The 25,301-nt window shown below is 41.6% G+C and overlaps 2 protein-coding genes across 4 annotated transcripts in view; both read left to right on the forward strand.

Moving 5' to 3' along the window:
• LOC135297229 (potassium channel subfamily K member 16-like) overlaps positions 1 to 11,880 on the forward strand; it is a 31,290-nt gene extending 19,410 nt beyond the window's left edge. For all 3 annotated transcript variants that reach the window (XR_010359270.1, XR_010359271.1, XM_064414552.1), the window contains one exon: positions 11,766 to 11,880. The gene's annotated coding sequence lies outside the window, so the exon portion shown is untranslated. The remainder of the gene's footprint in view (positions 1 to 11,765) is intronic.
• On the forward strand, positions 108 to 25,301 carry LOC135297228 (potassium channel subfamily K member 17-like). The gene is made up of 5 exons (XM_064414551.1): positions 108 to 327; positions 11,766 to 11,880; positions 20,679 to 20,845; positions 22,005 to 22,173; positions 23,922 to 25,301. The coding sequence occupies exons 1-5, from the start codon at positions 121 to 123 to the stop codon at positions 24,215 to 24,217; spliced, it is 954 nt and encodes a 317-aa protein (XP_064270621.1). The 5' UTR covers positions 108 to 120; the 3' UTR covers positions 24,218 to 25,301.

Here is a 25,301-nt window from a genome sequence, read left to right on the forward strand (position 1 = left end):
GCAGGCAGGGGGAGGTGCTGGGGGCCGGGCGCGCTGCCGGCCCGGCGCTGCCCTCCTCCCGCCCCGGGCCGAGCCGCTTCTGCAGCGCCGGGGCCGGCGGCGGCAGCGGCAGCGGGGCCGATGGTGGCGGCGCGGCGGCGGCGGCGCTGGGGCGTGCTGGGGCTGCTGGCCGCATACGTGGGCTACCTGGGGCTGGGCGCCGCCGTGCTGCAGGCGCTGGAGCGGCCGGCCGAGGTGCAGGCGGCCCAGAACCTCCTCCGGGAGCACTTGGGGCTGCTGGCCAACCACACCTGCCTGCAGGGGCCCGCCCTGCAGCGGCTCATCGAGGTGAGCCCGGGCGCGGCGGCGGAGCGGGGCTGCGGGGCAGGCGCTGCCTCCGGCCCGGGGGGCGAGAGCGGGGGGGAAGGCACCAAGCGCGCCTCTCACCCGAGAGTAACTTTAAAAAAGAACCAACGAAAACCGGCAGACTTTTTCCTGTGCAAGCGTATGCGCACACGTCCCGAAGAAGCCGCCCGCGGCGGGGGAGCTTTCCGCGGGCTCCCGCCGCGCCGCAGCCTGCGCTCCCCGCTGACAGCGGGATGCTTGCGCTCCCCGCCGCCGTCCCCCGAGCCGCGGCGTTCGCGCGTTCTGGAGCGCCGCCGTCCTGACTGAAGGCGGGCGGTGGCGGAGTGTCCCGTTACGTGACAATTACCTGCGGTTGGTTACAGGTGGTTTAGGTTTGTTCTTGCACTTACGAAGCGTGAGTTATAGTCTGTGTCGTCTTGCAAGTGGTGGATTCTAGTGGGAAGGTTTTATCGTGGTAAATTTAGTGGTTGTTTATAGTAGTGTCAAAATTTTTCCACCCTTTACTTGTTTAAAGGGGAATAGAAAGTCCTTAGGTTTCTTAAGTTATCATTGAAAATGTGCGAAGATATTTGCATGATGGTTGCAAAACGTAAAGCAGCATCAAATGCAGTCTTACTAAAGTACAGATGGTTGAATTTTTATGATACAGATACAAGTGAAGTGACATAAGTGGGTTCTCTCTTTGCTCGGCTTTTGCCTGAAAAACAAAAACCTGCAATATTAAAGTGTCTTTGTGGAAATCCATAAAATCCTCACACAAAATGTGTGTGTATTTACCCAAACCCTTTGATTTCAGTAGGTGCTCGTAGTTGAGCATGTACCCTTGCTTTAGTGTGTCTGCTTCAGATGGATGTTGCCAAATGCAAAGAAAACCTGGGCTTGGTTTGTTTCGTTTTGGTGGGGGTTTTTTGGTTTGTTTGTAAAAGCAGTTTATGATGATGACCAAAACTATATCAGCTGATCATTGCAGTTCCAAGAATCGCTTGGAACTTGGATATATACTTTTTTTTTGCTCTTCAACAGAGAGGAAAATACAAAAGCCATCAGACAGGATAATAGTGGGTATTTCAGCGAGGCTCTGGCAGACAAAATTATGCTGATTCCTTATGTCATACTCTCAACCCTTGGCATTCTGAGTGGTATATTCTCTGTTGGCAGTCAGTAGTACACTGATCATATGCTATAAATTTGGGGCTTCGTAAGCTACTGTAGTAGCCACTTTTATTACTTATGGTGCATGCTGTGCTAGCTGTGAAATTTAAATAGAGGGAAGTGAGAAGTAGAGCAGACAAGACCAGTCTGGCATTTCATAAAGCTGGATGTTAGTGGAGCTTCATTCAGCACTGGCCCACTGTGTAGTGAGCACCTGGCGTGGCACTTGCCATGGGGTTGAAAGCGCTTGGTGAATGATGGTAATGAGGTGCTAGTAGTGAAGAGAAGATAATCACAACTAAATAGGTAGAAATATCATTCTGTCAGTTTGTTTTACTGCAGCAAGACGTCTACTTGTTCTTGATACCCCGGGAATAGAAAAGCCACTCAAATCCCTTTAGACCAGAGGTTGTTACAATGTGCTGTGTGAGGACTTAATTGTGACTGAGCAAGCCCTTGATGGGAAAGTTACAAATAGGCTTTGTTTCATTTTATGCCGTGTCTGTGTGTGCCTTCATGCTCTGAGTTTGAATGGCTTTGTGTGTTATTTTGAATAACTTTAACACTGAGAAATTAATCCTCAAAAATCCACAGAACTGATGTTTTCCTATACTCTTCTAATTTCCTATGCAGCAATCACTGGCATGCTCTAGGTGTGATCAAAAAGAGATGTTTTTCTGTGCAGTAAATTGTTATTGCAGTACATTGCACGCAGTTTATCAGGCAGTGTCATCACTGGCTCTTTTCAGATAAGAAACTTTATTGTAGATACACAGCTGATTATTTGCTAATTAAGAAAGACATAAAGAGTGTTTGTGAAAATGTAAAGCAGTATGTGAATTTTAATTGCCTTGACATTACTGGCAACTCCTCATTGTTTTCATATAGCTCTTTGATTCCAGATAATGCTAAACTGTGTTTGTTTTAAGTGTATATGGGCCAATATGAAATAAAATCCTAGTTTGCGGAGCAGTGTACAAATGTAATTTTATGACCTGTTTATCTTTTAGTTCCTAGTTACCAACCGGGAGGGGAAATCCACTGTTCCTACCCTTGTGCAGATGGGGGAGCAGCAGAGAGCTCCAGCTTTGAGGAGCTAGCAGGAGAGCACGGAGTGAGGAAGGCAGGAGGGAAGCAAAGCAAACAAACCATGCTGTAGCAGCTAGACCAATGAATTATCATTCAGTAATTTCTGTGACTTGGGTCCTTTCCAAGGAAGAAGCAGTGGTTCTGCTTAACAAAGGAGAGGACAGAAGGAGGGGAAAATAGCAGACCAACGATAAAAACACCAGTGGAGGGAAATGTGTTAGAAAGTGTGTGACATCCTTGGTGGTGGGCCCCTGCTTCCTGTAGCTGGATTTTGTTGGGGCTCTCTTGGAACTGGCCAGCACTTCCCCTGCAGGAGCAGTTCCACATTTCCTGAGTAGTTGAAAGTAGCATGTGAAAATGCTTTACATGTAAGCAAAGAAACAATGGTCATGTGTTTATACAGACACAGGGCACAATGGAGGCACTGTGGCCACAAGTCTCTCTACAGTGCATCCAGTGATGTTTTCTCAAGGAACACAAGTTTGACTTTGTTGCCCCATCTAACCCAGGCTATTGTCCTGCCATTGTATACTCAGTCTGACTGAACATGTGCTCACCAGGAACAAGACCGAGAGCAGGCCATTCTCATGAGTCACTAGGCAACATGCAAAGAGGGCAGTATCTGGCCTTTTATTATGATTATGGTGGTGATCTTTGCATGCCAGAATTACTGGGTGTGAGGTCACACCAAAGGAAGCTCTCAATGACAAGACTTGCAGAAGATGGCAGCAGATGCAATAATAAGACAGATTGCAGGTGATACACTTCCAATACAATGAAGAAAAGTAGCAGGAGTCAACTGGGGAGAAAAATGTCTATGTCCAGGCAAAAATTATGTTGGTTCTAGATCCTGGAAGTGTCCAGAAAATGAGGCTGCACTCAGAGAACCCTTTCTGTATGGGCATATTTCTTGGAGCTGAGACCCTTTCTGTCCTTTTGGGGTTGGGGACACCTAGACTTTGGTGTGAATAACTTCTGGTGGAAAAGTGCCTCAGCTTTACTGTCTAGTGTGAGTGTGTATGTAGCTCTGGTCTAGCTGTACTGTCCTCCAAACTCACTCCTTTTCCTGCATTATTTTCAATGGTTACAGGCACTCAGCTACTGTACTTGGCAGTGTCTCTTTAATCAGATGATTGGCTGCAGGGCCAAGCTTCAAACAGCACTTTTTGTGTGTAACCCTATTACCATAACATCCCTTCATGCTATCCTTCCTTTTTTTTTTATACAAACCTTTTGTGTTGTAGACATATTTCCCTAGTACAGATGTTTCTTATATATATTTTTTATAGTTTTCTATTGTAGATATATGATGCTATTTAAACACTGTTGCTTTCATAAAATGGGAAAATGAAAACTGAGCTAATTTTTTTTGGGGGGGGGGGGCTAGAAACATGTAAGGTGTAGTGAAAAGGGCCTAATGCCAAAGGGCAGGTTATAAACTAAATGGCTGCAGGTGGATCTAGATACTCTTATCTCCAGAGTCAACAGCTAGAGGTACACAGAGAGTTTGAGTAGATGTTTACAAGAGCAATGAGATCCCACGTGACTGAAAGATCCTCATCAATACCTTGGCTTGTACTGACATTGAACCAGCAGAGAATTGTGACAGCTGTCAGGAAATAAACCCCTGCAAACACAGTTTACTAAAATAATCTTGCACTCAGATGATGCAACAGGAAGGGTTGAGCATCAGAGATCACCTGACAGTGATGAGTGTCTTTAAGGAACAGCCATGGCTCCTGGTATTGTGGAGCTGTAATATCTATATAGAACCAAATTGGGTCAAATTAACTTGTCATAGATGTAATAGGGTTGATCCCCTGTACTTATTCTTTCCAACTTCATGCTTATCAAAATGTACTACTACTTTGCTTAAGCTACAGTCGATTCATCATTCTCCAGACCTGTTGATTAAAAAAGCTGTGGGTGCCTCGCCAAGAACATGCATTCTGTGCTAATAATACCATCTTCTAGCATATGATTGACAAAAGTTGTTGAAGGTAAAATCATTATTCTGTAAGGCTGACACTACGTCATCAGACTTCTTGGAAGGTGATGAGAAGACATACTGGTGACCTCTTTCTGGTTAGTTGACTCAGCCCAAGGTCTTCTGGTAGTGTCTAGCACCTGTGTTCAAAAAGACAAAGGCACGGGAAAAAGCATGACAGTCTATTATAATATACCTCTGCCCAGAGAGATATGTTCTTTTGATATTTTCAAATTCCCAGTTACAGCCTGTCAAGCTTGGTGGGAAGTAACAAGGCAGTATAGCCAGCTGGCATTGAGTGGTGTCTCAATAATCTCTCCTACCAGCAGGTTTGAGACCCACAACTAGCAGCAAACAGCTAAAGACTGGGGGTGCCTTCTAAAAAGAGAAACGGTAATTCTTGTCAGTTGTTTGAAGATGTGGGTTATTCTTACAGGTACCTGTTCTTCATACTTTATCTTTTTTAATACAATTAAAAGAAAAACAACTAGGGAAAGAAATCTCAGTTTTACAAGGATAATACAGTGCAACCTTTCTGTGTTCTGTAAAATATACAGGCATCTTCTTTGAACTTGTTTCAACAGGCCCTGCCTATTTCTGTTGCAGCCCAGTTGTCCAGTAACTGTTCTCATTGGGGTTTGGAAAATGACTGGAATTCCACAGCACTCTGTCTCATGAATCATGCCACAGATTCTTCCTTGATATAAAAGCTTAATTTTCAGAAAAAGTACTAGTGGGTTACAGTAGCGTTGGTTGCAGAATTGCTGCACTAGACTACATCTTTTGCTCCTTTCCTGTTGGTGAGCAACTGTAGATGAATTCCGGAAACTGTAGCACACCCAGCTGCGAAGTAAAAGTGCTTTTGCTCTCAGGGTTCCTTTGGTTTTGAGGAACTAGTGCCAATTACATTAGCAAATATTGCTGGGGAGACAGAAGAGCAGTTACTTGATCTGCTCTCAGGTTATTCAAGTGGCATAAAACTAAGAAAAAAACCCCCAACACTATGAATTCAAAAGAATCCAGCTGGTTTTTCTTTTTTTTTTTTTTTTTTTTTTTTTTTTTTTTTTTTGTATTTTGTGCCAGTTCATCTTTCAGGCAGAATTCATGCCAGTTTCCTCTTCAGACAAAGACAAGAGATCAGAGCTCGTGGCTGGGAAAGGTGTGATTAATAATCTATTTGTCAATTACTTGGAAATTAATTGACCTTTGTCCTTGCAATCTGAGACCAAGGTTAATGTTAACCATTTTCTTCTGATTTTCATCTGGTATCCTGTGAGGCATAAATGAATGTTTATATGCCAACATTGCACAGAATTTCCAGTGCACCAAGGTTGTGAGTTTTCTCATTAATCTAAATAGTAGCTTGGTGCCTTTTGAACACCTTATCTTCCTCCTTTATATGTTGCAAAGGTGAGGAAAAGTGTCTGTAATGAGACAAGCCATTTTCAGGAGTTCATGTGTGCCCTGGAAATGTTTATTTTTGTACATGAATATGTAAACTTGAACTACACTTGAGAATAAAGTTTCTTACACCAGTCCATTTTTGCCTTCTTTGGGAACTGCTTTCAAATACTTTTAAAGAGAAAAGCAGTATTTACTAAGTGTATCTCAAGATTACTGTCACCTCTGGCCAGAATGCCACAGTTCAGAAGCAGGAGACAAACAGCAGTGACAGGATCCACAGTTTATAAAAAGGTCATTTGTATGATCCTTTCCCTAATGGTTTCCTCCAGAAAAAAAAAAAAAGTTATGAATTCTTACGGATATGTTTGGTAGGGTCATAAGCTTTTGGGGCTTTGCTTTTGTCATTCTTGCTTAACTCCCTCATTTTGGGGAGGGCAGGCAGATTAGAATCAATCTGTTTAATAATTTATATAAAGCTTACTTTTTGCTGTAAAGATTATGGGAGGAAAGAGAAGCATAGTGTTCTGGAGAAAGGGATTGTGAAGAACATAGTGCCTCAGTTTACATATACACATTCATTCATTCTTTACTGCTGATCTTAAATACCTGTTTTGAAAGCTGTATCCTAGTCACATGCTGTTGTGACTCAGTGTAGAGGTGAAAGATGGAATTTTTAGCTGGTGTCAAGGAGGTCAGGTCAAATAATGGTCCTTCCTTTTGCAGTACCTGGTGATCAGAGCTGTGCTGCTGCCACAGCTGGTGGAGGGGCCCACATGTGATGATAATTGTGAAAGAGAGGAAGTGTGTAAGCTAAGAAAACTGGGAGTTGTCCAGAGCTGATAGCACAGCAAACATGGTAAATGAGACTTATGGGTATGGCTGAAGAGTGGCTCTGCAGCAAATAAAAAAGAATAAACCTTCATGTTTTGGGGAGGAAGATGCAATACTCAAAAGTCAAGTAGAAATCAAACTGTAGTTGCTGCAGCTGGGTTTTAGTGATTTGGTTTTTTTGTTTTGGAGTTGATTTCTTTCAGCTAGACAGTATGAACATATCTTTTGAGTGTAATTCCAAGTGTATGGTTTCATTTTTGCTGGTATGACTGTAATAACCACTTTGGGTTTATTGCTGCAAAGCTGTGTAGAGTGGTAAAACTCCAGTATAGGTGAGTCACACATTATCAGTCATCTGTGGAAGTCCAGCCCCAGAGCTGTGAAGGGTTAAAATTCAAGCTGTAGGAGTAATTTATTTTTTCTTTTTTTGACTCAGATAAGGAAACTCTGGTAATTTTGTGTTTGGATGTTGCTGCAGAAAGAATCAGAAACTGATAGTAAAGGACAAGGAAAAAAAGGAGTATTGCCATCCTAAAATAAGCTTGATAAAGGAGTCAACAGAAATCCACAGCTTCCTCACAGGGTTACCACTTAGTGTGAATTCAAGGAGGGAGTTCCTTGCAGAAATATGCACAAAGCAGACTTCTGTACTGGGAAGTAATTTAACATGGAGCTTGCATTTGCCAGCATTAGCTTACCACATTCCTAACTGAAACTTCAGAGCTTATACTTGAGAAAGGTGAAGCTGGAAGCCCAATTTGACTATTCTGAGGCATTTTTTCCTAACAAAAGTAACAGGATAGGCATCCACATTTCAAATAAACCTCTGAGTGGACATCATGCTGGTGTTCTAATCACCAGACATGTTAATATTAAGTAGCACCAAGCAAAGCCTACTTGTGTGATGAAAAAACTGGAACAGCCTACTTGATGAGAAAATGCAGCAGCCTGCAAATGAAGTTTCATTGACATGTGAAGGTCTGATAATTTAAAATCTCAATTTATAAGTCCTGTAGGAGTTACAATAATTCACATAATTTTAAACTAGAGATAAAAGTTTAGTGGAAGTATTGTCAGCTAAAGATGTGCAGTCGCTATGAATTGTAAACTGTTACCACTTTAGAGAGGGGGAAATAAGTGCAGAGAAGTGGAACTATGGTTTTATGTTGTACAGCTTGACTGTCAGTAGAAACCAAAGAACCACTTCATTCTGTTTTTTTCCTATTATTTTAATCATCCACCTGTTTCCTTTCTGCTTTTTGAAATGCACATGACCTTTAAAGTTCCCAAAATATTAAGCCCAAGCTCTGCAAGTTTGGTATTTTTTGGGTTTGAGCAGTTGGTGGTATTGACTGAGGTCTTAGATTAGGCAGATAACTGCTTTTGAACACTGGGTTTAAGATGCTGCTTCTACTACTGTCTTTTAATGCATTGGGTTTTGAGACAGACACTGTACAAATCTCCAGCCTTATTAAGAGAAAAAGGAAAATCCCTAGGATTTCACTTCAAAGTAATCATAAAGTAAAACAAAGTTTCCTGGCTCTCAAAAAGATTGGCTAAGGAAACCAAGCACTTATTATGCAACATTCACTTTCTTTCTAGTACCTCTTGAACCTACTATAATATAAAATATACTTCAAATTTATTTGCAAATCCATAGCAGAGACATATCAACACCTCTTCCATGGAAAAAGCAGGGAAAATTCAGCTGTTCTGCTAGAGTGTTTATTGGTTGGGATTTTTCCTATGTTCTCTCTAAAATTATAAACCATTTTTAATTTTTTTATGAAATTGAGCAGTAGCCTAAAGTCTAAAGAGCAAAAGTCTAAAGGGGTATAGTAAATTAAGGAGAATATTCACTGATATCTCCCTGAATGCTCGGTCAGCCTTCAGGAGTTTGCAATCCAATGACTTCCTGTGCCAGAAGTAATTTCTGTGCATTAATAGCCATCTATGGATTTCTCTTTCATGAATCTGTCCCCATGGGCACATCTGCAGGAAGGCAAGCTCCATTAGTTCTACCATTCTCAGAAGAGTCAATCTTTAGTTTTCTGTCATCATTGTTGCTATGTCAAAAGTTGATTCTAGATAGTATAATAAAACATTTTTTACTTCAGGAAAACAAAGACTGTGTCCTTATCTCCAACCATTGTGAATATTCCCTTTTAAGGGTGGCATCAGTAGCTCTTTCTCCCTCACAGTAATGAACTTGACATTTTTTCTGGGAGTGTTGTTTTATCCCAGTGGCTTTTATTTTCATGAATATTCAGTGGTCCCCATTGGACTGGCTTCAACAGGTGAGTGGGTCTAATGGTTAATGATGTTCGCTGGTTATTTGGAAACAAGACGTAACAAATAAATGCTTAGAGACTTCTTGCTGAAAGGCCTTGGAGACGTCAGCAAGCATATCAAATGCCTCAGTACCAGAAACAGAAAACAGCTTGGCACACTGCAAAATCAGGACTCACTCTTGGCCAGTGAGTAATGGTTGCGTGGTACTTCCTTCCCCCTGACAGCAGTGCAGGTCACTGTCCATTTGGGACAAATGCTGTGGCCTGTCTCTAGAGCCTCAAGACACATCCTGTGCCTGAGGGACTGTGCTAGCAGTGACCCTGGGATTCTGAGTTGTTACAAGTCACTGCAAAGCTGGCATAAGTGCTCACAACTGCTCAGCCTCTTGCTTCTAAAGCAGGCAGAAGTGCTGCAAAGATGTGAAATTAAACATTTAATGACTTGGTTACTGCTGCTTGCTTCTTACAGGATGTCTTTTGCAGGCTCTTTGTTTCCCTTTTCTGCATGAAGGTTTTTCCATTTCTTTGGGCCAATTGTGCTACTGGTTCTTGCAATCCTCTCTGGTGTTTAAAAACAAGGCTTTAAAAACTTGATGTTGAGTGTAATATTGTCTACTGCTGAGCTTGTATCAGCAAGACATCAGGCAGGAGAATGGACAACAAATAGGCTGCATGTTTGAGTTTTTCAAGTATCCCTGATCCAGCTGATAATAAATTTATCCAAGAACTGGAATGCTGCTGTTCCAGCAGGTATATATGTGTTCAAGGATAACTAAGAACTGCAGAGATCACAGTTTACAGAAGGAAATTTTGAGGAAAATATCAAGCTTTTTATTTCAAATTTAACTACTGGTTTCTGGAGGGGGGAAAAATAGGTCATCTGTATAGTCTTCCAGTGTCTCTCTTGCCATTTAACTTACTCTGGAAGTTATTTTGTGTTCATGCACACTGGTTCCTCTCTAGGCCATTGTCTGCAGAGTTTCTTAGACTTCTTAAACTGAAGGTCAAATGTTGTCGGCCTGCACCCCATGTAACCTGACAAACCTCAACGGAGACACCAGACCTGGAAGAAGAACGATGAGTTCAAAATAAAGAACGAACGTTCAAAATAAATTGTTCTGGAAGCTTTTTGAAGCAACCTTTTCTTTTTTTTTTTTTTTTTTTTTTTTCAGGGGTAGTTCCATGGAGAAGGGAAGCAGGGCTTGATTCTTTTTTGTCACTAATGCTATATACAAAATCTATTTTTTGTGTTGCTCCACTCAATGTTACAGTGACAATTCACAGAAGGCAGCAAAATGCAATATAACACGTGTGATCCTTAGCCCTTCTCAGAGCACAGGCTCTCTCCTCTGTCTCATAATTTAGAATTTAACAGATTATAGTGTGACTCTGAGGGGTTTAAATTGCCTTCAGTTATGGATAAATCAAGATATTTCTGAGAATGCATTATCAAACAGTGTTTATTGCTTAGAAAAATGTGTTATCTCTGAGCTGCTCCTTGGTCTTAATGTGAGAATTGGTAGCTCTAGAGAAAAGAGGTAATGATCCTTGTTAAGCTGCTGCTTGGGACCCTGGAAACCATTTTTAATTCACAGCCTTGTATAATGTTATAGAAATAATATAAATTACGTAGAGCACATTACCTCACTAAAATGGGAGAAAGCTTCCTTGCTTTGCAGGCTTGACATGCCAGTTTGTTTGGTGGATGTATAAACTCCAACTCCGTTGCAAAACCAAAAACTGATCAAAATCTGAGTGTGATTGCTTTTATTATCAATGGTGAAAGTTTTATCAGTAGTCTTTTTTTGTTAGGATGGGGACAGTATTATTTAGAATCTGCATGTCTTTTTCAGAGATGATTAATTTTATGTATTCTTGGTTACACTTTCCATTCAAAGATAATCAACTGTCAAGTGAAATGTTTAGTGTCCATGCTGTGAATAATGTTTTGGACATAATTGTCATTAATTTTGTTGGCATGGGAAGGTATAATCAGATGTGGGCACAGTTAAGACATATATCTTATTTTGACATAAAGCTACACATTTCAGATAGTGACTTTTAAGACTTTCCCAGGAGGGTTGAACAGAATCGGGCATAATGCTAATCTGATGTCTTCATTCCCATTTGTAGTCCCAATGTGGGGACATATTTGCCAAGCTGAGTAGTCTCAGTCTCCTATAACACACCAGATACATTCCTCCCCCATCCAGGGGGCTTCCCTGCAAGGAATCTGTATCATTTACATATGCATGTATATTTGCTGCTCTGGGACTTCTGCCATTGGAATATCCCATCTGGAAACATTTCATTTTCCTAATGAACATGTCATAAGGCAGTCTTAATTATTGTCTGTCTAGGCCTTCTCCAGTTAGATTTTACCCTCCAATCTTGTCCACATTTATCTATATAATCTACCATGTGCTTGTGCAACTTCATTGTATTGTTGTAGATGCCCTTTTCTTAGAAGCAATATGCTGTCTTTTGGCTTTTCTGACCTTGCAGCCCTTTGGTTTCTAAGGCATAAGAGATCCTCTACTAAAAGGGAAACAACAGAATCAGAAGTGGTTGTAGTTTGGGATTTTACCAGCCAGAAGTGGAAATCCCAGTCACATGAACTTGCCTTAAAGGGGTTTGTGGGATCTCATGTTATTGTCTCTTTGCAGGGTATCATCCAAGCCTACAAGAGTGGCATAACCCTCCAGGGAAACACCACTAGCCTGGGCAGGTGGGACTACAGTGGGTCTTTCTTCTTCTCCATATCTGCAATAACAACCATTGGTAAGAGTTCCCTGCTTACAGGGCCACCTCATAGGTGGGAAAAGAGTGGGAATGAGTGCCTGTGCTCAGATGCTGCTCCAGCACTGTGTGGCTCCCTGGAGCTTGCAGTAGGGAAGCACCCATGAGCCCAGCCCTAGGAGTGCTTGTCAGTGCCAGTGCAGTAATGATCTCTAACTGGTCAGACACAGGAATAATTAGCTCAGGACATATTCCTGCTGAGTTACATGGCTTCTGGGGCCTGAACTTCGTGGTGCTGTGCTGTCTGGACTTCCCCAAGTTTTGTGTACTCTAAGAGGTTGAAATGGTCTTTTCCAATCACAAGGACAGGAATGATTGTGGAAAAATCTTAATGCTGGCTATTGCATTTTCAGAAACTGTATTTATTAATTATTCCTCCTTTTTACTACCTGTATTAATGAGGATCTGCTTGTTCAAGTGGAAGTTAAATAACTGGATAAACATCACAATTCAGTTGACTCAGGTTTCAGTAAATAGGTAATGCAAAGCCACAAAGAAATTAGGGACATAATTAGGGGGAGAGAAGGTGGAAAAAATAAAATGTACTTGGTATGGAGCTAGTTCAGCAGATGCTGTTAATTATTGTCAGTTCATGTCCCCTGTCCCCAAAACCATTAATAACTTGCCCTGATGTCTTTTTCTTATGGTATGACCCAGTATTAAAAAAAAAAAAAAAAACATAGGGGAAAGTATGTGTGGAGAGATGGTTGTTTAGTGTCAAAAATCCCTCACAAGTTTCTTGATTTGTCAGCTCTCTTCAATTTTAAGTATATTTAAAAATCAAGATTTCTCTTTTTGTACCCAAATGGAACCTTCTTTTGATTTGATTGTTTTTGAAGATACATTGGATCCAGAACACTAAGCCCCCAAGCATGAGCTCAAAGAAAGAGAGGGTTTGTGGGTTTTCTGTGGGGGTGGAGGAGTGGGTGGTGGTGTGTCATCTTCCTGTGACTCAGTAGGTCTTTCTGCCCTGCTCTTTTGCACATGCATTGTTCTGGTTGGGAACACACTTTCCATGTGCTGCACTGCCAGGCAAGGGTTGCACCAGATGATGGCAGTGGAGGCTCATCAGACATCAAACCCCCACAGTTACTCAGGCTGTGGGTTTCCAGCACAGCCTGGTCAGTTCCTTCCAGCCTTTGGTACAAAGCAGCATCTGCTCAGATCTGCTTTCCATGCCTCAGTAGTGAGCCCCGATGAGTTTCTAAACCATCAGTGACTGTTTCACCATGGCAAATTTATGTTAATGATATTCAGGAGGAATCAAATTTATCATATTAAAATATAAGGGGATGTTGTGATGTTGGCGGAGACCTAGACTAAGCATTTCTGCTCTTCTATACTAAGAGTAGCTACTGAGCTACTCTTCCAACCCCCTGCCCCGACTCCCCTCTTTTTTTAAGTAAACTCCTTGCCCTGATGATTATAGGGGAGGAGGACAGGACAGACACAACTGAGTTGAGAGCAAAGGCAATTGAAAATTGAAAAGAACCAAATCTTACAGCTCTTTATCTTATGGTTTTAAACCTGGTGCTATGACTCTAGGGACTTGATAATGATTTTCAATTGTGGATTTGAGGATGCCATTCAAGCCACTTCTATGCAGAAAACTTCAGATGACTGGACCCTTCATTCTGCCTTTTCAAGTGAAATTGTTAGTTGCATACAGATTGGTGTCATAACACTTTGTTGATAACAGTATGTAGAAGAGGAAACTACAAATGGTTTCAGAGCTTTACCCTGAGTCTGTTATCATAATCTCTCTTTATGCAAATTCTTGAGGTAGTTGAGGGGTTCAGCCACAGTGAGGATACCACGGTGTGACTGGGAAGGATAATTGATTATGTCAAGTAAAGAGACAAGCTCCTTTCCAAAGAACTCTATGAAGGGTAAGTCACAATATGTATAATGTGTGGCAATGAGATAAATGACAATTGAGAAGGCTTCTGGAGGATTTGTAGAGGTTTTGGTGTTCTTACATAGCAAGGAAGGGTTTATCTCAGGCTGTGATTGTGGAGCAAATGAAAGCAGGTTCATCTGCACAAGATTAGCCTATAGGACTTAAAACCCAAGGCATTCTGGCAAATGAATTCAGGAGGGGCAGAATTAAGATAATAATGCAGAAGAAAGATTCTCAGGAATTTAGGGGTACTATATGAAGATTTTAAAGAATATAGATGGCCTCTATTGCATGTGTTCCAGCTGCTGCAAGTCCTTTGGCTTGTTTGTCTCTTCACATTTTTTGTTTGCAATTAATGCTATCTATGCTTTGCTGGCCTCTTATGCAAAATAACATATTTGTGACTCTTGTCCTTAAGTCTTCTCAAACACCACTGCCAAAACCACTATCAGTTTTACCTTAATCCATTTCCTTTGAGGTGCTCTTTCTGTTCTGCCAGCTTCTGTATTCTGCTTTAAGCCCCCCTCAGAAGGCTAGGTCCAGTTCTCAAGTCCTTACCAGAGCAATTTCTCACTTGGATACAGGAGGGGATGTTAACTTCTTTCCCCATTAACACCTACTGAGGGGCATTAACTTCTTTCCCCACTGACAAGGTTTAAATCCCCTCCTGTTGCAGCATCTTCTGCACTGTATCCTTCTTCCATTTAAATGAGAGCCTCATTAATCACTACTAGGGATTAAAAGCAGCATGTGAACTTTGCTTAGAAACAAAGTGAGTTCTAACCTGCAGGCTGGATATAGTTGGTGCCTCAATTGGAAATGTTTAAAGAACAGATATGTATGAACTAAAATCTCTTGTTTAAAGAACTGCCCCAAAACCTATGTAGTTTTTGGCCAATCTCATGATTTGAATGGAACTGCATTTATAACTTTGGGATGAGCAGCCCTGGCCACCTGCCGATTCTTTCTCCCCACTGTTACGCTTTTGTGCTTTCCTCGTTGCTGTCCTTGACATATGATATCATGCCAGATTTTATCTCATTTTCTGCAGATTTTTACATAAGAACCCTTCCTTCAATGCCTTGAAGGGTCATCCTCAGAGTTCCTGTAGAGCTGTAGTAGTAAACATGATTAAAGAAAGAAAAGCTAACTTGCTGCTGGTTTTATCTCTCAGACTTCTTTATCCCTTGCCGACACAAAGTCTCTCCTTTCTGTGTTTACTCTCCTCTTACTTAGTTTGGACTAACAGGGCAGAGGTCAAAGCAAGTTCAGAGTGGGGCACAAGATCAAAGTTCCTAAATTCAAACGACCACAGGGTGGTGTAATTTCAGAGAAAGTGCTAGGGAAAGGCTCTTTCTGTAGCCAGTGATGAGTTTGTGCAAGCCTAAAAGTAGAAGGAGGAAAGGAGTAGTGTCCTCTCTAGCCTCAATGTCCCACTTAATATTGGGTGAATGGATGCCATTTCCTAGTGCTATATTGCCATTTTCTGATGGCACAGCCACCAAAATTCAGTTGTGTGAATTTCAAAGGCCCTTTTTTAGATATGAAAGGGGCAAGTAAACCATCTCACCATGAAGAAAAGAAGGGAAATACCTTCTTCCTGTTCTTTCTTTCTCTGATTAGCACAGTACATAGCTCCTAAAAGCAAAACCCCTAAGGACTGGGAGATAACAGGAGGCATGGATCAGGCTATTCAATGAATGGTGGTATTAACCACACTGTTACAGACATTTGGTATCCTCTGGGGCAACTACTAGTGCAGTGAATAAAACAGTAGCAAGTTCAGGGCTGTGGAATTCTGGTAGGGTAAAGCTTTGGGCAGCAAGAGTTTTATGATGACTCTGACCCTCTGCAGTGCTGCCCAAAAATGGTCAGGTTCCTCCCATTGCTGGTTGACAATCTGTTGGGGAATTCAGTTAAATTAACTTGATGTCTCAAAGTGGTTAAAATACAGAGTAACAGGACCTCTTGAGAAAGTGGCTTGGGACCACTTTCATATTTGAATCCTCTGTGAACCTCAGGATCTTCTTGTGTAGGGGAGTTCTCTGCTGAAAAGCTGCCATTGTTGATGTGTTGATCTTCTCCCTGCCCTGTGACAGCTGGCAGAGCTTCTCTACAGGCTTGGCCAAGTAGGATGTGTCACAGTGGTCCATGGGAGGTCACTGGTGGGTTTGGGGACAGCCACTCACAGCAGCATCCTCTGAGTGCTGGAAATGTGGTCTGCTTTCCTGACTGCATGCCATCTCACCCAGCTGAGCCTAATCCCACTATACAGCTTTCAGTGTATGCACAGCACAACTCAAAGACTGCAGTACTCACCTGAAGCATTTTTTTCACTCACTGAGGGAATGTGCAACCAAATTTTACTCTCATCTGGAACTTAATAGGACTAAATCTGTAAATAATTTACCTGCCAGGATCCCAATGAGCTTCCCCATAGAAGACACAGTTCCTGAGATTCTGCCACCACTAGCTTTAAAATCAAATTCTTCAAATTTTTGGTTTGTTCTAACCATAAAACTGAGAAGCCAATGCAAGCAGTGTGGCTGCTTAGGGGCTGTGTCCTGTTTCTGTCCTATATGTACAGGCTCCATGCATCTAGCATCCTCCCTGGATGGATGAATTGGGAATAACTGACTTCCCATGCCAGGTGTCCTTAGCTGTGTCCAGCTGATAAGTGTTCTTGAACTTATTGCAGACTTGGTGGATACAATGTGAAATCTCACAAGAAGGTTGAGAAGCCAAGCATGTTAATATGTTTTATATGGTTATGGAGACATTCAAAGCAGGAGGGAGAATAGGAAGCCCTGACTTGCTGACCTTCAGGTGAATGTAGGTGGTACCAAACGACCTCTGAAAATCCTAATGCTTGTAAGACCATAAGATAATTCAGGCTTCCTGGTACCTCAGGAGATCTCCAGTGCAACTGTCTGCTTAAAGCAGTCAGCTGTGAGGTTGGAGCAGGCTAATGAGTGCTCTGTCAGGGTCACCTTCCAGCTAAGCTGGGACCATGCTCACATTTTAAGGAACCAGACAAACATTACCATGAGGTTGTGTGAGTGATCAGTAGAGATGTCTTGTCCATCTAAAGTGATTTTTTTTTTTAATGAAACATTTGAACTTTTCATGGAAAAAACCTTTCACTTCTGATGGATTAAGTCATCCAGATCACTTGTAAAGACCACAAGGGAAAGAAATTTTAGATTTCCTGGAAAGTGTTAGAGGAGGAGCTAGTGGTAGGAGGAGCTGGATGGCTTAAAGATTTAATTTCCTCCAATGCCTGGGAAAATAGGAATGTGACTCACTGAACATCACCCCAACTGCCAAGCAGAGAAATTTTCATGAGCATTTAAATGTGAAATCCGAAATAAAATCCAATAATTCTGGCATTGGCACCCCTCAGTGAACTGCACAGTGGATTCCTGGCCCCCAGGTTTAGATGAATTCCTTGTTATTCAAAGCAAAACGTTGTCAACAAGAGCAATCTGTAAATTTGGGATTAGACCCATGTCTGTAAGAAGTGATGGCTTGTATACTTTCAGGTAGGAGAAAAGATTTAATAAAACAAGAAGTGTTGCTTCTCTAACCAGTAGCTTTATCAGTGATTTTAGCACTCAAACACATTTTTGGGAGAGATTTGGTTTTATGCTAACCCTGGGTTTTTCTGCAGATTAAATTTTTTTTGGTAAATTTTCACATGTTTTTCAGCCTATGATAGACACTTTGTTCTAAGCAGTTTTTGATGAAAATACTTTTATATCTGGACAGTGAGAACAAACCATTCATTGTGGGTAGCAGGAAGTTGCAGCTGCCTCAGTTAACTGAGGGCACTGCAAGTACTGTCTTGTGAATGAAAAGATCTTTTACTAATAAGTCTTATCTTCTTAAGAAGTCTACAGAGCTTCTGAATCCCATATGGGCAGGAATGTAATGGGAAAGCAGGAAAAAATCCTGAATTACTTAATACATGTAACCGAACACATGAGTTAAAGCACATGGTTATGAGCATTTAGAAATAAAACCACTCTTTTGTTTCCTCCAAAGAAGCTTAACTTACATTACACCTGATTTCAAAACAAGAGGAGCTATACATGCACTTCATCCAGCTGCTTCAGTGGAAACACACTTTGATGTCTCTGCAGTTTTTAGAGATCATTTCTCAGTGTCTCTTTGCTCAGACGTGTACCAGGTGACATCCCAGCAGCATGCTCCTGAGGGATGTGACACAACTGGCAGTGTAGTTTTGATTTCTGAATCTGGTTCAGATCTCCTAATATCTAGCTCACAATTATTTAAGACACCAACTAATACTGAAGAGGGTAAGTCCTATTTTCCCATTCCTGCTCGAGTTTTATAACAATTGAGGTTTATATACAATTAGGTTGGCATTTTTTTGTCTGGTGCAAGAACAAGTGGATGTAACCAGACAGGAGTAAATTTCTGGCCATTTTGCATGATCTAAAGTCTCCTATGCTATTTGATTTTACTTTGTATCCTATATAAAAGCTGGTGGGACATGGGTTTTTTTGGCATGTGTACAACAACTCTGTACCAAGTCTTCAGAAAATTGTCTCAAGCTGCTGAATCCGAGGGAAAAGGGAGCCAGAGAAATCAAATGCAAAGCATGTCTGGTGTTTGGAGGGCTGGGTTTACTGTGCACATTAGACCTTCCTACATCACTCAATTTGCCATTCTAAATTAATTGTAACGTACAAGTTAAGTTCAGGTGCTCTGCCATCCAGCACTATGTGGCATCCCCTCAATTCTGAATGCTGCTGTGCTTCACGCAGTGACCAGAGAACATGGGCCTTTTTTCTTTTATGTTTTTCTGCAGAGGAACTTAGAAACCTGTGGTTAAAAGAACTGTCCAAGACATTACCCAGTCTTTTAAAACTTGATATAGAAAGAAAAGAAAGGGGAAGGGCTGGGGGGAAACCACTTGGGAATAACTAGCCGTAAATGTATGTGATTCATCTTCAGCCTCCAGTCTTGCAGTAAATGCCCCCCAGCACTTTCTCCTGGGCCAGGTCAGGCCACAAAACACCCTAATCCCATAAGAGAAAAATTGGAACTAATCCACTGAAATATAACAGCCAGTATGAAATGCATCGCACCAGACATATCTTTCTATAAATTGCTTAGAAGGGGTCATCTACCAGATGTACTTGCCTACATGTCTCATTTACAACACTTGTTAGTCTAGAAATGGTGAAAGATGGCAGAAATTAGCAATCACTGGGGAAAAGTGCATTAACATTGCAAAGAAGGAGTTGTAGTGGCATGAAGTCTTAATTTAGCCCCCCTTTTTTTTTTTACTGTATTTCAAAACATCTAGTGACATAATAGCATCCCATTCTTTCTGGGGGATGCTCTTCCCCTTCCCAGGGACAGGCTCCTGGGGCTCCATTGGAGGTGTATTGTGTGCCTAAAATTATTGAAGGGGATGTCCTCCATGTAATCAAATTTGGGATTTGTTGGGGTACATACTTAGGAATAGTTTGCCCCCAGACCATTTTCTGGGTGTAGTTTGCTGGCAGACATGCACAAGCTAACTGCAGAGTTGTCCATGGTGAGAGATTTTTGTTAACAAAAACTTGGTACGTGTAGATATGCCCAGGTCAGTTTTTCTACACGCATTTCTACATTGTTGGTCAGTGGCTTATTGAATCTGGCATGTGACAGAGGTTAATGAAGAAATGGCACTCTTGAGTTAACCACAGATGTTTGCACTCTCACTTATCTGGGATACAGAGCCCAGCCCCGGGGCCTCTCCCTGCTGGGCACTGCTCACTTGCCCTGAGGCCACCGCACCAAAAGCAGGGTAGCAAGGCGGCAGTGGAGGGAGCGCCTCTGTGCTTGCTGTGCCCATGGCAGGGCGGCACTGGGAGGGGATGGCATTATTTGTGGTAAGAAGATAATCTCCTCTGTGGACTCACACCAATCTCTAATGAGCAGAGGTGGTTTTGGAATGTAGTCAAGGTCATAGGTCTCTGACTAGCTAAGGCACTGTTGAAATGCTTGTGGTGTGCTAGTTCTTCTCTCCTTGAAAGCATCCTGTGAAATATACCCTAGTTAAATCTGACTTTCTTGTGGCAGAAAACACTGGAAATTACAAGTGCAAGTCTGCAAGTTTATGGGACATTTTAAAAAGAATGTGTGGGGAATGAAGACAAGTGATTTTGAAGCCAGAACGATCTGGGGATACAAGCAAGGCTGTGATTGCAAGGCAGGACCTTTTATTAGATCACTTCCTATGACTAGAAGAAAGAGGAAAAATTTAAAATGCTTTATTTTTTTCTTTAGGTTGGAAATTGAAGTATTTTATGCATGTTAAATGTGATTTCTCTGGATATATGGACTCCAGACAATAATTTTAACAATTTAATGTGTATTTGGTACTTGTGGTGCAAAAGAGTGTAAGCAAAGAGGCAGTGTTAAGTTCACGAGTCCCATGGGACAAAGGTAGAAAAGGGTGGTTGTTATAATTAAAACACTATTGTTGTGATTCAGAGACCATCTGACAGCGATGCAGGATCATGTACCAGTAAAGCCCATGCCAACAATGCTTACAAAAATTGAACTAAACGGAAGGTTTGCATTTGCGTCAAATCCCAGCCAGGGCACTGGGTAGGGGAGAGGAAATTGACTGGTAAATGGAAAAGGAACTAAGCAAAATTGGCAGGGAAAGAAATGTTATTTTCCAGCTTACAATAGGATATGACAAACAATGGATGTAACTTACAGTTATTTATAAAAAAGGTCCTTTTGGAGCAGTGACCTTCTCACCTAACTTCTGTAGATGATGGAGGTTCACCCCTCCAGGGGGAAGGGGTAATTAGAGACTACTTTAGATTTAATGCTTCATTCCTCCCTTGTTTAGGCTATGGGAACCTGAGCCCCAGCACTGCAGTTGGTCGAATCTTCTGCATTGTGTTTGCACTTTTTGGGATCCCCTTGAACCTTGTGCTCCTGAATGAAATTGGGCACCTGATGCTGCTTGGGGTTCAGCATTGTGCCCGTCACCTAGAGGAGGTGTTTCACTGGCAGGTAAGCAGTATGGACAGGCATACCTCAGAGAAAAAAGACAGGGGACATTGTCTGGTATTTGAGATCCTATGACTAACAAGAACAGGCTGGCTGACTATTTGACCAAAAAGGCAATAATACTCAGGAATAACTGGAAGCAACTAAATTTAGTCTATGACAGCCCTATGAGGTGTCAGATAAGGTTGTTTATTAATTGAAGGAAATTCTGTGATGAATGACTTCCCCTACAGCAACAGGAGTGATAAAGCATGTGAGCAATGCACAGTCCTAGACTATCTAGTCTGTTTATCATCAGTTTTAGTTAGAATTGCATGTGTAAATTACATGGGAACATTTGTGGAACAGGCTTTAAACTGGCATGAATTTAGGATTTATGAAGGTGATACCCAATTTGTGTTGGCTTGGTGTCAATGTTTAACCTCAGCTGGCATCTAAGCACCATGCAGTTACTCACCCCTTCCCAGTGGGATTGGGAAGAGAATCCAGAAGAGTAAAAAACTCATGTGTTGAGGTAAAGATAGTTTAATAAGTAAAGCAAAACTTGTGGACACAAGCAAAACAGAGAAAGGAATTTGTTCACCACTTTCCATCAGCAGGCAGGTGTTCAGCCATTCCCAGGAAGGCAGGACTCCATCATGCATAACACTTACTTGGAAAGAAAAACTCCATCACTCTGAACATTCCCTGCTTCCTTCTTCCCTCAGCTCTATATGCTGAGCATGATGCCATATGGTATGGAATATCCCTTTAGTCACTTGGGCTCAGCTGTCCTGGCTGTGTCCCTTCCCAGATTGATGTGAATCCCCAGCCTACTTGCTGGAGGGGTGGGATGAGAAGCAGAGAAGTCCTTCAACACTGTGCAGGCACTACTCAGCAACAATAAGAATATTCTGTATTACCAACACTGTTTTCAACACAAATTTAAAGCACAGCCTCCTACTAACTACTGTGAAGAAAATAACCATCCCAGCTGAAGCCAGCACACATGTAGGACAGATACACCGTTTGTTACAGTGGAATTGAATGAATGTTTGTATGCTTTTGTGAAGTCCGTCATCATATCATCATCATCTCCAACTGGAAAACAAGCTGGACTTTCCTTGCTGCACTTCTTGTGACAATCTTTTTATTTGTTTTTTTTTCCTTCCTGTTTTACTAGAATAAAGCTTCCTTCCTGATGAAGACCTGTGCACTGGTAACTGGCTTGTTATTGTTCCTCCTGCTACCTCCCTTGTTATTCTCTGACAAAGAAGGCTGGTCTTATGAAGAAGGCTTCTACTATTCCTTCATTACCCTCAGCACTATTGGGTTTGGAGACTATGTGATTGGTGAGTAGTTCACATTTTGTTCCTTTCACCTGCTGAACAGCAAATCCATGACATACAAAGCTCCCCACGTGGCAGTTTGGCCCCAGTAGCAATCCCCACATGATCAGTACCTTGTGCTGTGCATTTGGCAGGTTGGAAAAGGTGTGATTTCTGCCATAGCAATGCCACCTGTGGAACAGCAAAGGCATTGTTTCCCAGTCAGTAAGTGGCATTAAAGTGGCCTGTCCCTTGAGTGACTACACCACCAGGCCGGAGTGATGTGGTTTAATCACAGTGGTTGCTGAGGGCACACTTACCACACTCCAGTGCATTGGCACCCATTAGTTTTATGCAGAAGCCATTCTGCATTTTCATTAACAGACAGGGACTGTTTCTTCTGTCAAAACACTAGATAACTGCTTTTTAAAAGACAACTTAAGTCACTTAGGTATAGACTATCAGGCAGCAGGCACTGCTTAGTTTTGGATGCCAAAACCCTTTGCTGGAGGAAATGGGATTGGGTCCACACCCACTACATTTGCTGAAACACAGGACACACCTCTTTGATAAAGACTTTCTCATTAAAAACAAATTGATTATAGAAATACATGCACTCTTGAATTCCTGAGAGACAGAAAAACTAAAACCTCCTATTATGGAATTGCTATTTTCTTTTCTTCACAGCACTTGCTTGATGCTTAGACAACTTAATGGCAGTTACCTTAGGACTTGTCTGTAATGCATCAAAGTTATGATTAGAGCTTGTGTAGGCACATGTAAATAAGTTAGGAATAAAGTTAGCTTGGGCAAGGATAGCCAGATGGAGCTTGACAAAAGCTGGGTCAGCTCAGCATTTTCCTATACTGATTTTATAGATGATGCTGAACTCTGGGCTAAACAGCTTTACTTCTCTCAGTTTCTGGTAATGAATTTGATATTCCTTCCTCTTCCAGGTGTGCCTTCACCTATGTAGTACCTTTGTAAATGGAGTACTGCCATAGAGACACTAGTTTTGGTATGGGAATAATTGAATATGTCAGTTGTGGTATGTAGAGGCTAAACAATTTTGCCTTTCAATCCTGTATGTGTGGTTTATGGCTCAAAAATGAGGTTGAAGTGACCTTCACACTGTTTCCTCACTAGTGTGATACAGAGCTGGGAGGAATGAATGACCTGTGGGGAAGCATCTCTGCAGAAAAGGACCTGGCAGTCCTGATGGGCACCAAGCTGTCCATGATCCTGCAGAGAGTGTCTCTGTGGCCGTGAAGGCTGGTGATAATTTCAAGCTGTCTTCCAAGGTTTGGTTGTTCTTGGAGGTTTTAGGACTGCTCAGGCCTCTCTTCTCCTCCTCTCAGAGACTCTCTTGCTTATATCTGGTTTTACAAGATACGTATAGTGGTACATAAAATCTGCTTACCTCTCTGCCTGCAGGGACCTCTGTTACATGCTAATAGAATATTGTGGTGCTGAGTGATAAGCAGAGAAACTAAACTGTGTGCTTGAATGTGAATAATTTTACTTTGACATGGATGTAATTAGTTTTCTCTCTTATGAGTGATATTTGTAATTCCTAAGGAGTACTAGGCTGTTGCTGACACATCATGAAACATACTTACATCAGTTCACATGCTAAGTTAGATGGCATACTTGTGTTTATGTAGAAATCACTAATATTCAGTGATATTTCAACTGTCTTTGCTTTACATGTAATGTCTCCTTTGAGACACTCTTGATCCAATGTAGAAATGTTTTGGGTGATTCTGTTGTAGGGATGAACCCAGATCGCACCTATCCAAGCTGGTACAAGAATGTAATCTCTCTGTGGATCCTCTTTGGGATGGCCTGGCTAGCACTGGTTATCAAATTTTGCATCAACATTCTAGAGAGCTCCAGTGACTTCTGTCAATGCAACAAGAAGAACACAGAGATGGCCGAAGATTTAATGGATGGCAACAAAAATAGCATGACTGGACTTCAAAATGCGGAGATCTGCAGTGACAAAGACACAAAAGTTAAAGGACCAGTTGAATCTCACTCTTACACAGCTCCTACAGAAGCCCTCTAGGGGAAAAAAATGTTCTTGGTGTCCTGTAGGTTTTAGTGCACCAGAGATTAACAATATAGAAATCTGTAAGTGGAGCTACCCTGACCTGTGAATGGGGTGAAAGTTTGTTTATTGAGCTTGAAATGCTTTTATTTTTAATTGATCAATGACAGAATGTTTAATTTCCAGCACCACCAAGTACTACCAACAGGACTCTTAGCCAAAAGTAGATTTATGAAAATATTACCTGCCTTTCCACCTCAATCTATGAGGTAATCTCTGACGTCCCTAAGCAACATCATTTCTTTGCATGATTCTTGCAGCCTCTGGTTACACGTATGGCACTTTGCAAATGCCACAGCCATAAAAACAAGTGCTCTTTAATGCAGGAAACAAATGGCATATTGCCAAAAGAAATTAAAAGAAAAGCACTGTTTAAAGCTATCTGGCAGTCATGGCAGATGTGCACCGTCACCTATATGCTTGTGCTTGTGAAAGGTGGTAACAAGGTTTTGCACTCTGAACATTCGTATGAGGATGGAAATGAGGAAGAGCTCATGGCGGGGCCTGATAGAAACAGATCATTCAATTTTTTAAAAAGTAATTTCTACATTGGAAATCTGCTAACAGAAAGAAACTGGATATGCTATTCCTTACTTCAGAACTTATGTGGGTTCATTCTTTGAAGTATTTTTGCAGACCAAATGTCATCAGCTCAATGCAGCAGTTCATTTACATAGATTTGTATTTTGTCACATCTTGGAAGTCAGTAAAGGAGGACTAGAGCAATTTTAAAGGTCAGTGGTTCCAACATTTTCCTACCGCCAATATTAACAAGGACTCTGTCAGTCTAGAAACAGACTGAGTTTTCTTCAGCTATGATCAAGAGATGCTATTGTGATGAACTTATCATGTCATTGATGATTAATGTACCTATCTGACATCTTATATCTCATCACAACTGTCTTTGATCTGTAGAATGATGTGCTTATTTGGCCTTTGTGTCAGTCATGAAACAGAACTTGGTTGGGTCTTTTTATTTCCATTAAATTCTCAAAAATGTTTTGAAATTTTATGCCATTTATAAAGGCACAACAGAGTCTAA

The sequence above is a fragment of the Passer domesticus genome, chromosome 3 (genome assembly GCF_036417665.1).
Source record: "Passer domesticus isolate bPasDom1 chromosome 3, bPasDom1.hap1, whole genome shotgun sequence".
In the NCBI taxonomy this organism is placed as follows: Eukaryota; Metazoa; Chordata; class Aves; order Passeriformes; family Passeridae; genus Passer; species Passer domesticus.

Excerpts from the sequence above, each read along its gene's own strand:
- LOC135297228 (XM_064414551.1), top strand. The coding sequence starts at position 121 with ATGGTGGCGGCGCGGCGGCGGCGGCGCTGGGGCGTGCTGGGGCTGCTG. Across the intron at positions 20,846-22,004 it reads AGGAGGTGTTTCACTGGCAG|AATAAAGCTTCCTTCCTGAT; the intron begins GTAAGCAGTATG and ends CTGTTTTACTAG. Across the intron at positions 22,174-23,921 it reads GTTTGGAGACTATGTGATTG|GGATGAACCCAGATCGCACC; the intron begins GTGAGTAGTTCA and ends ATTCTGTTGTAG.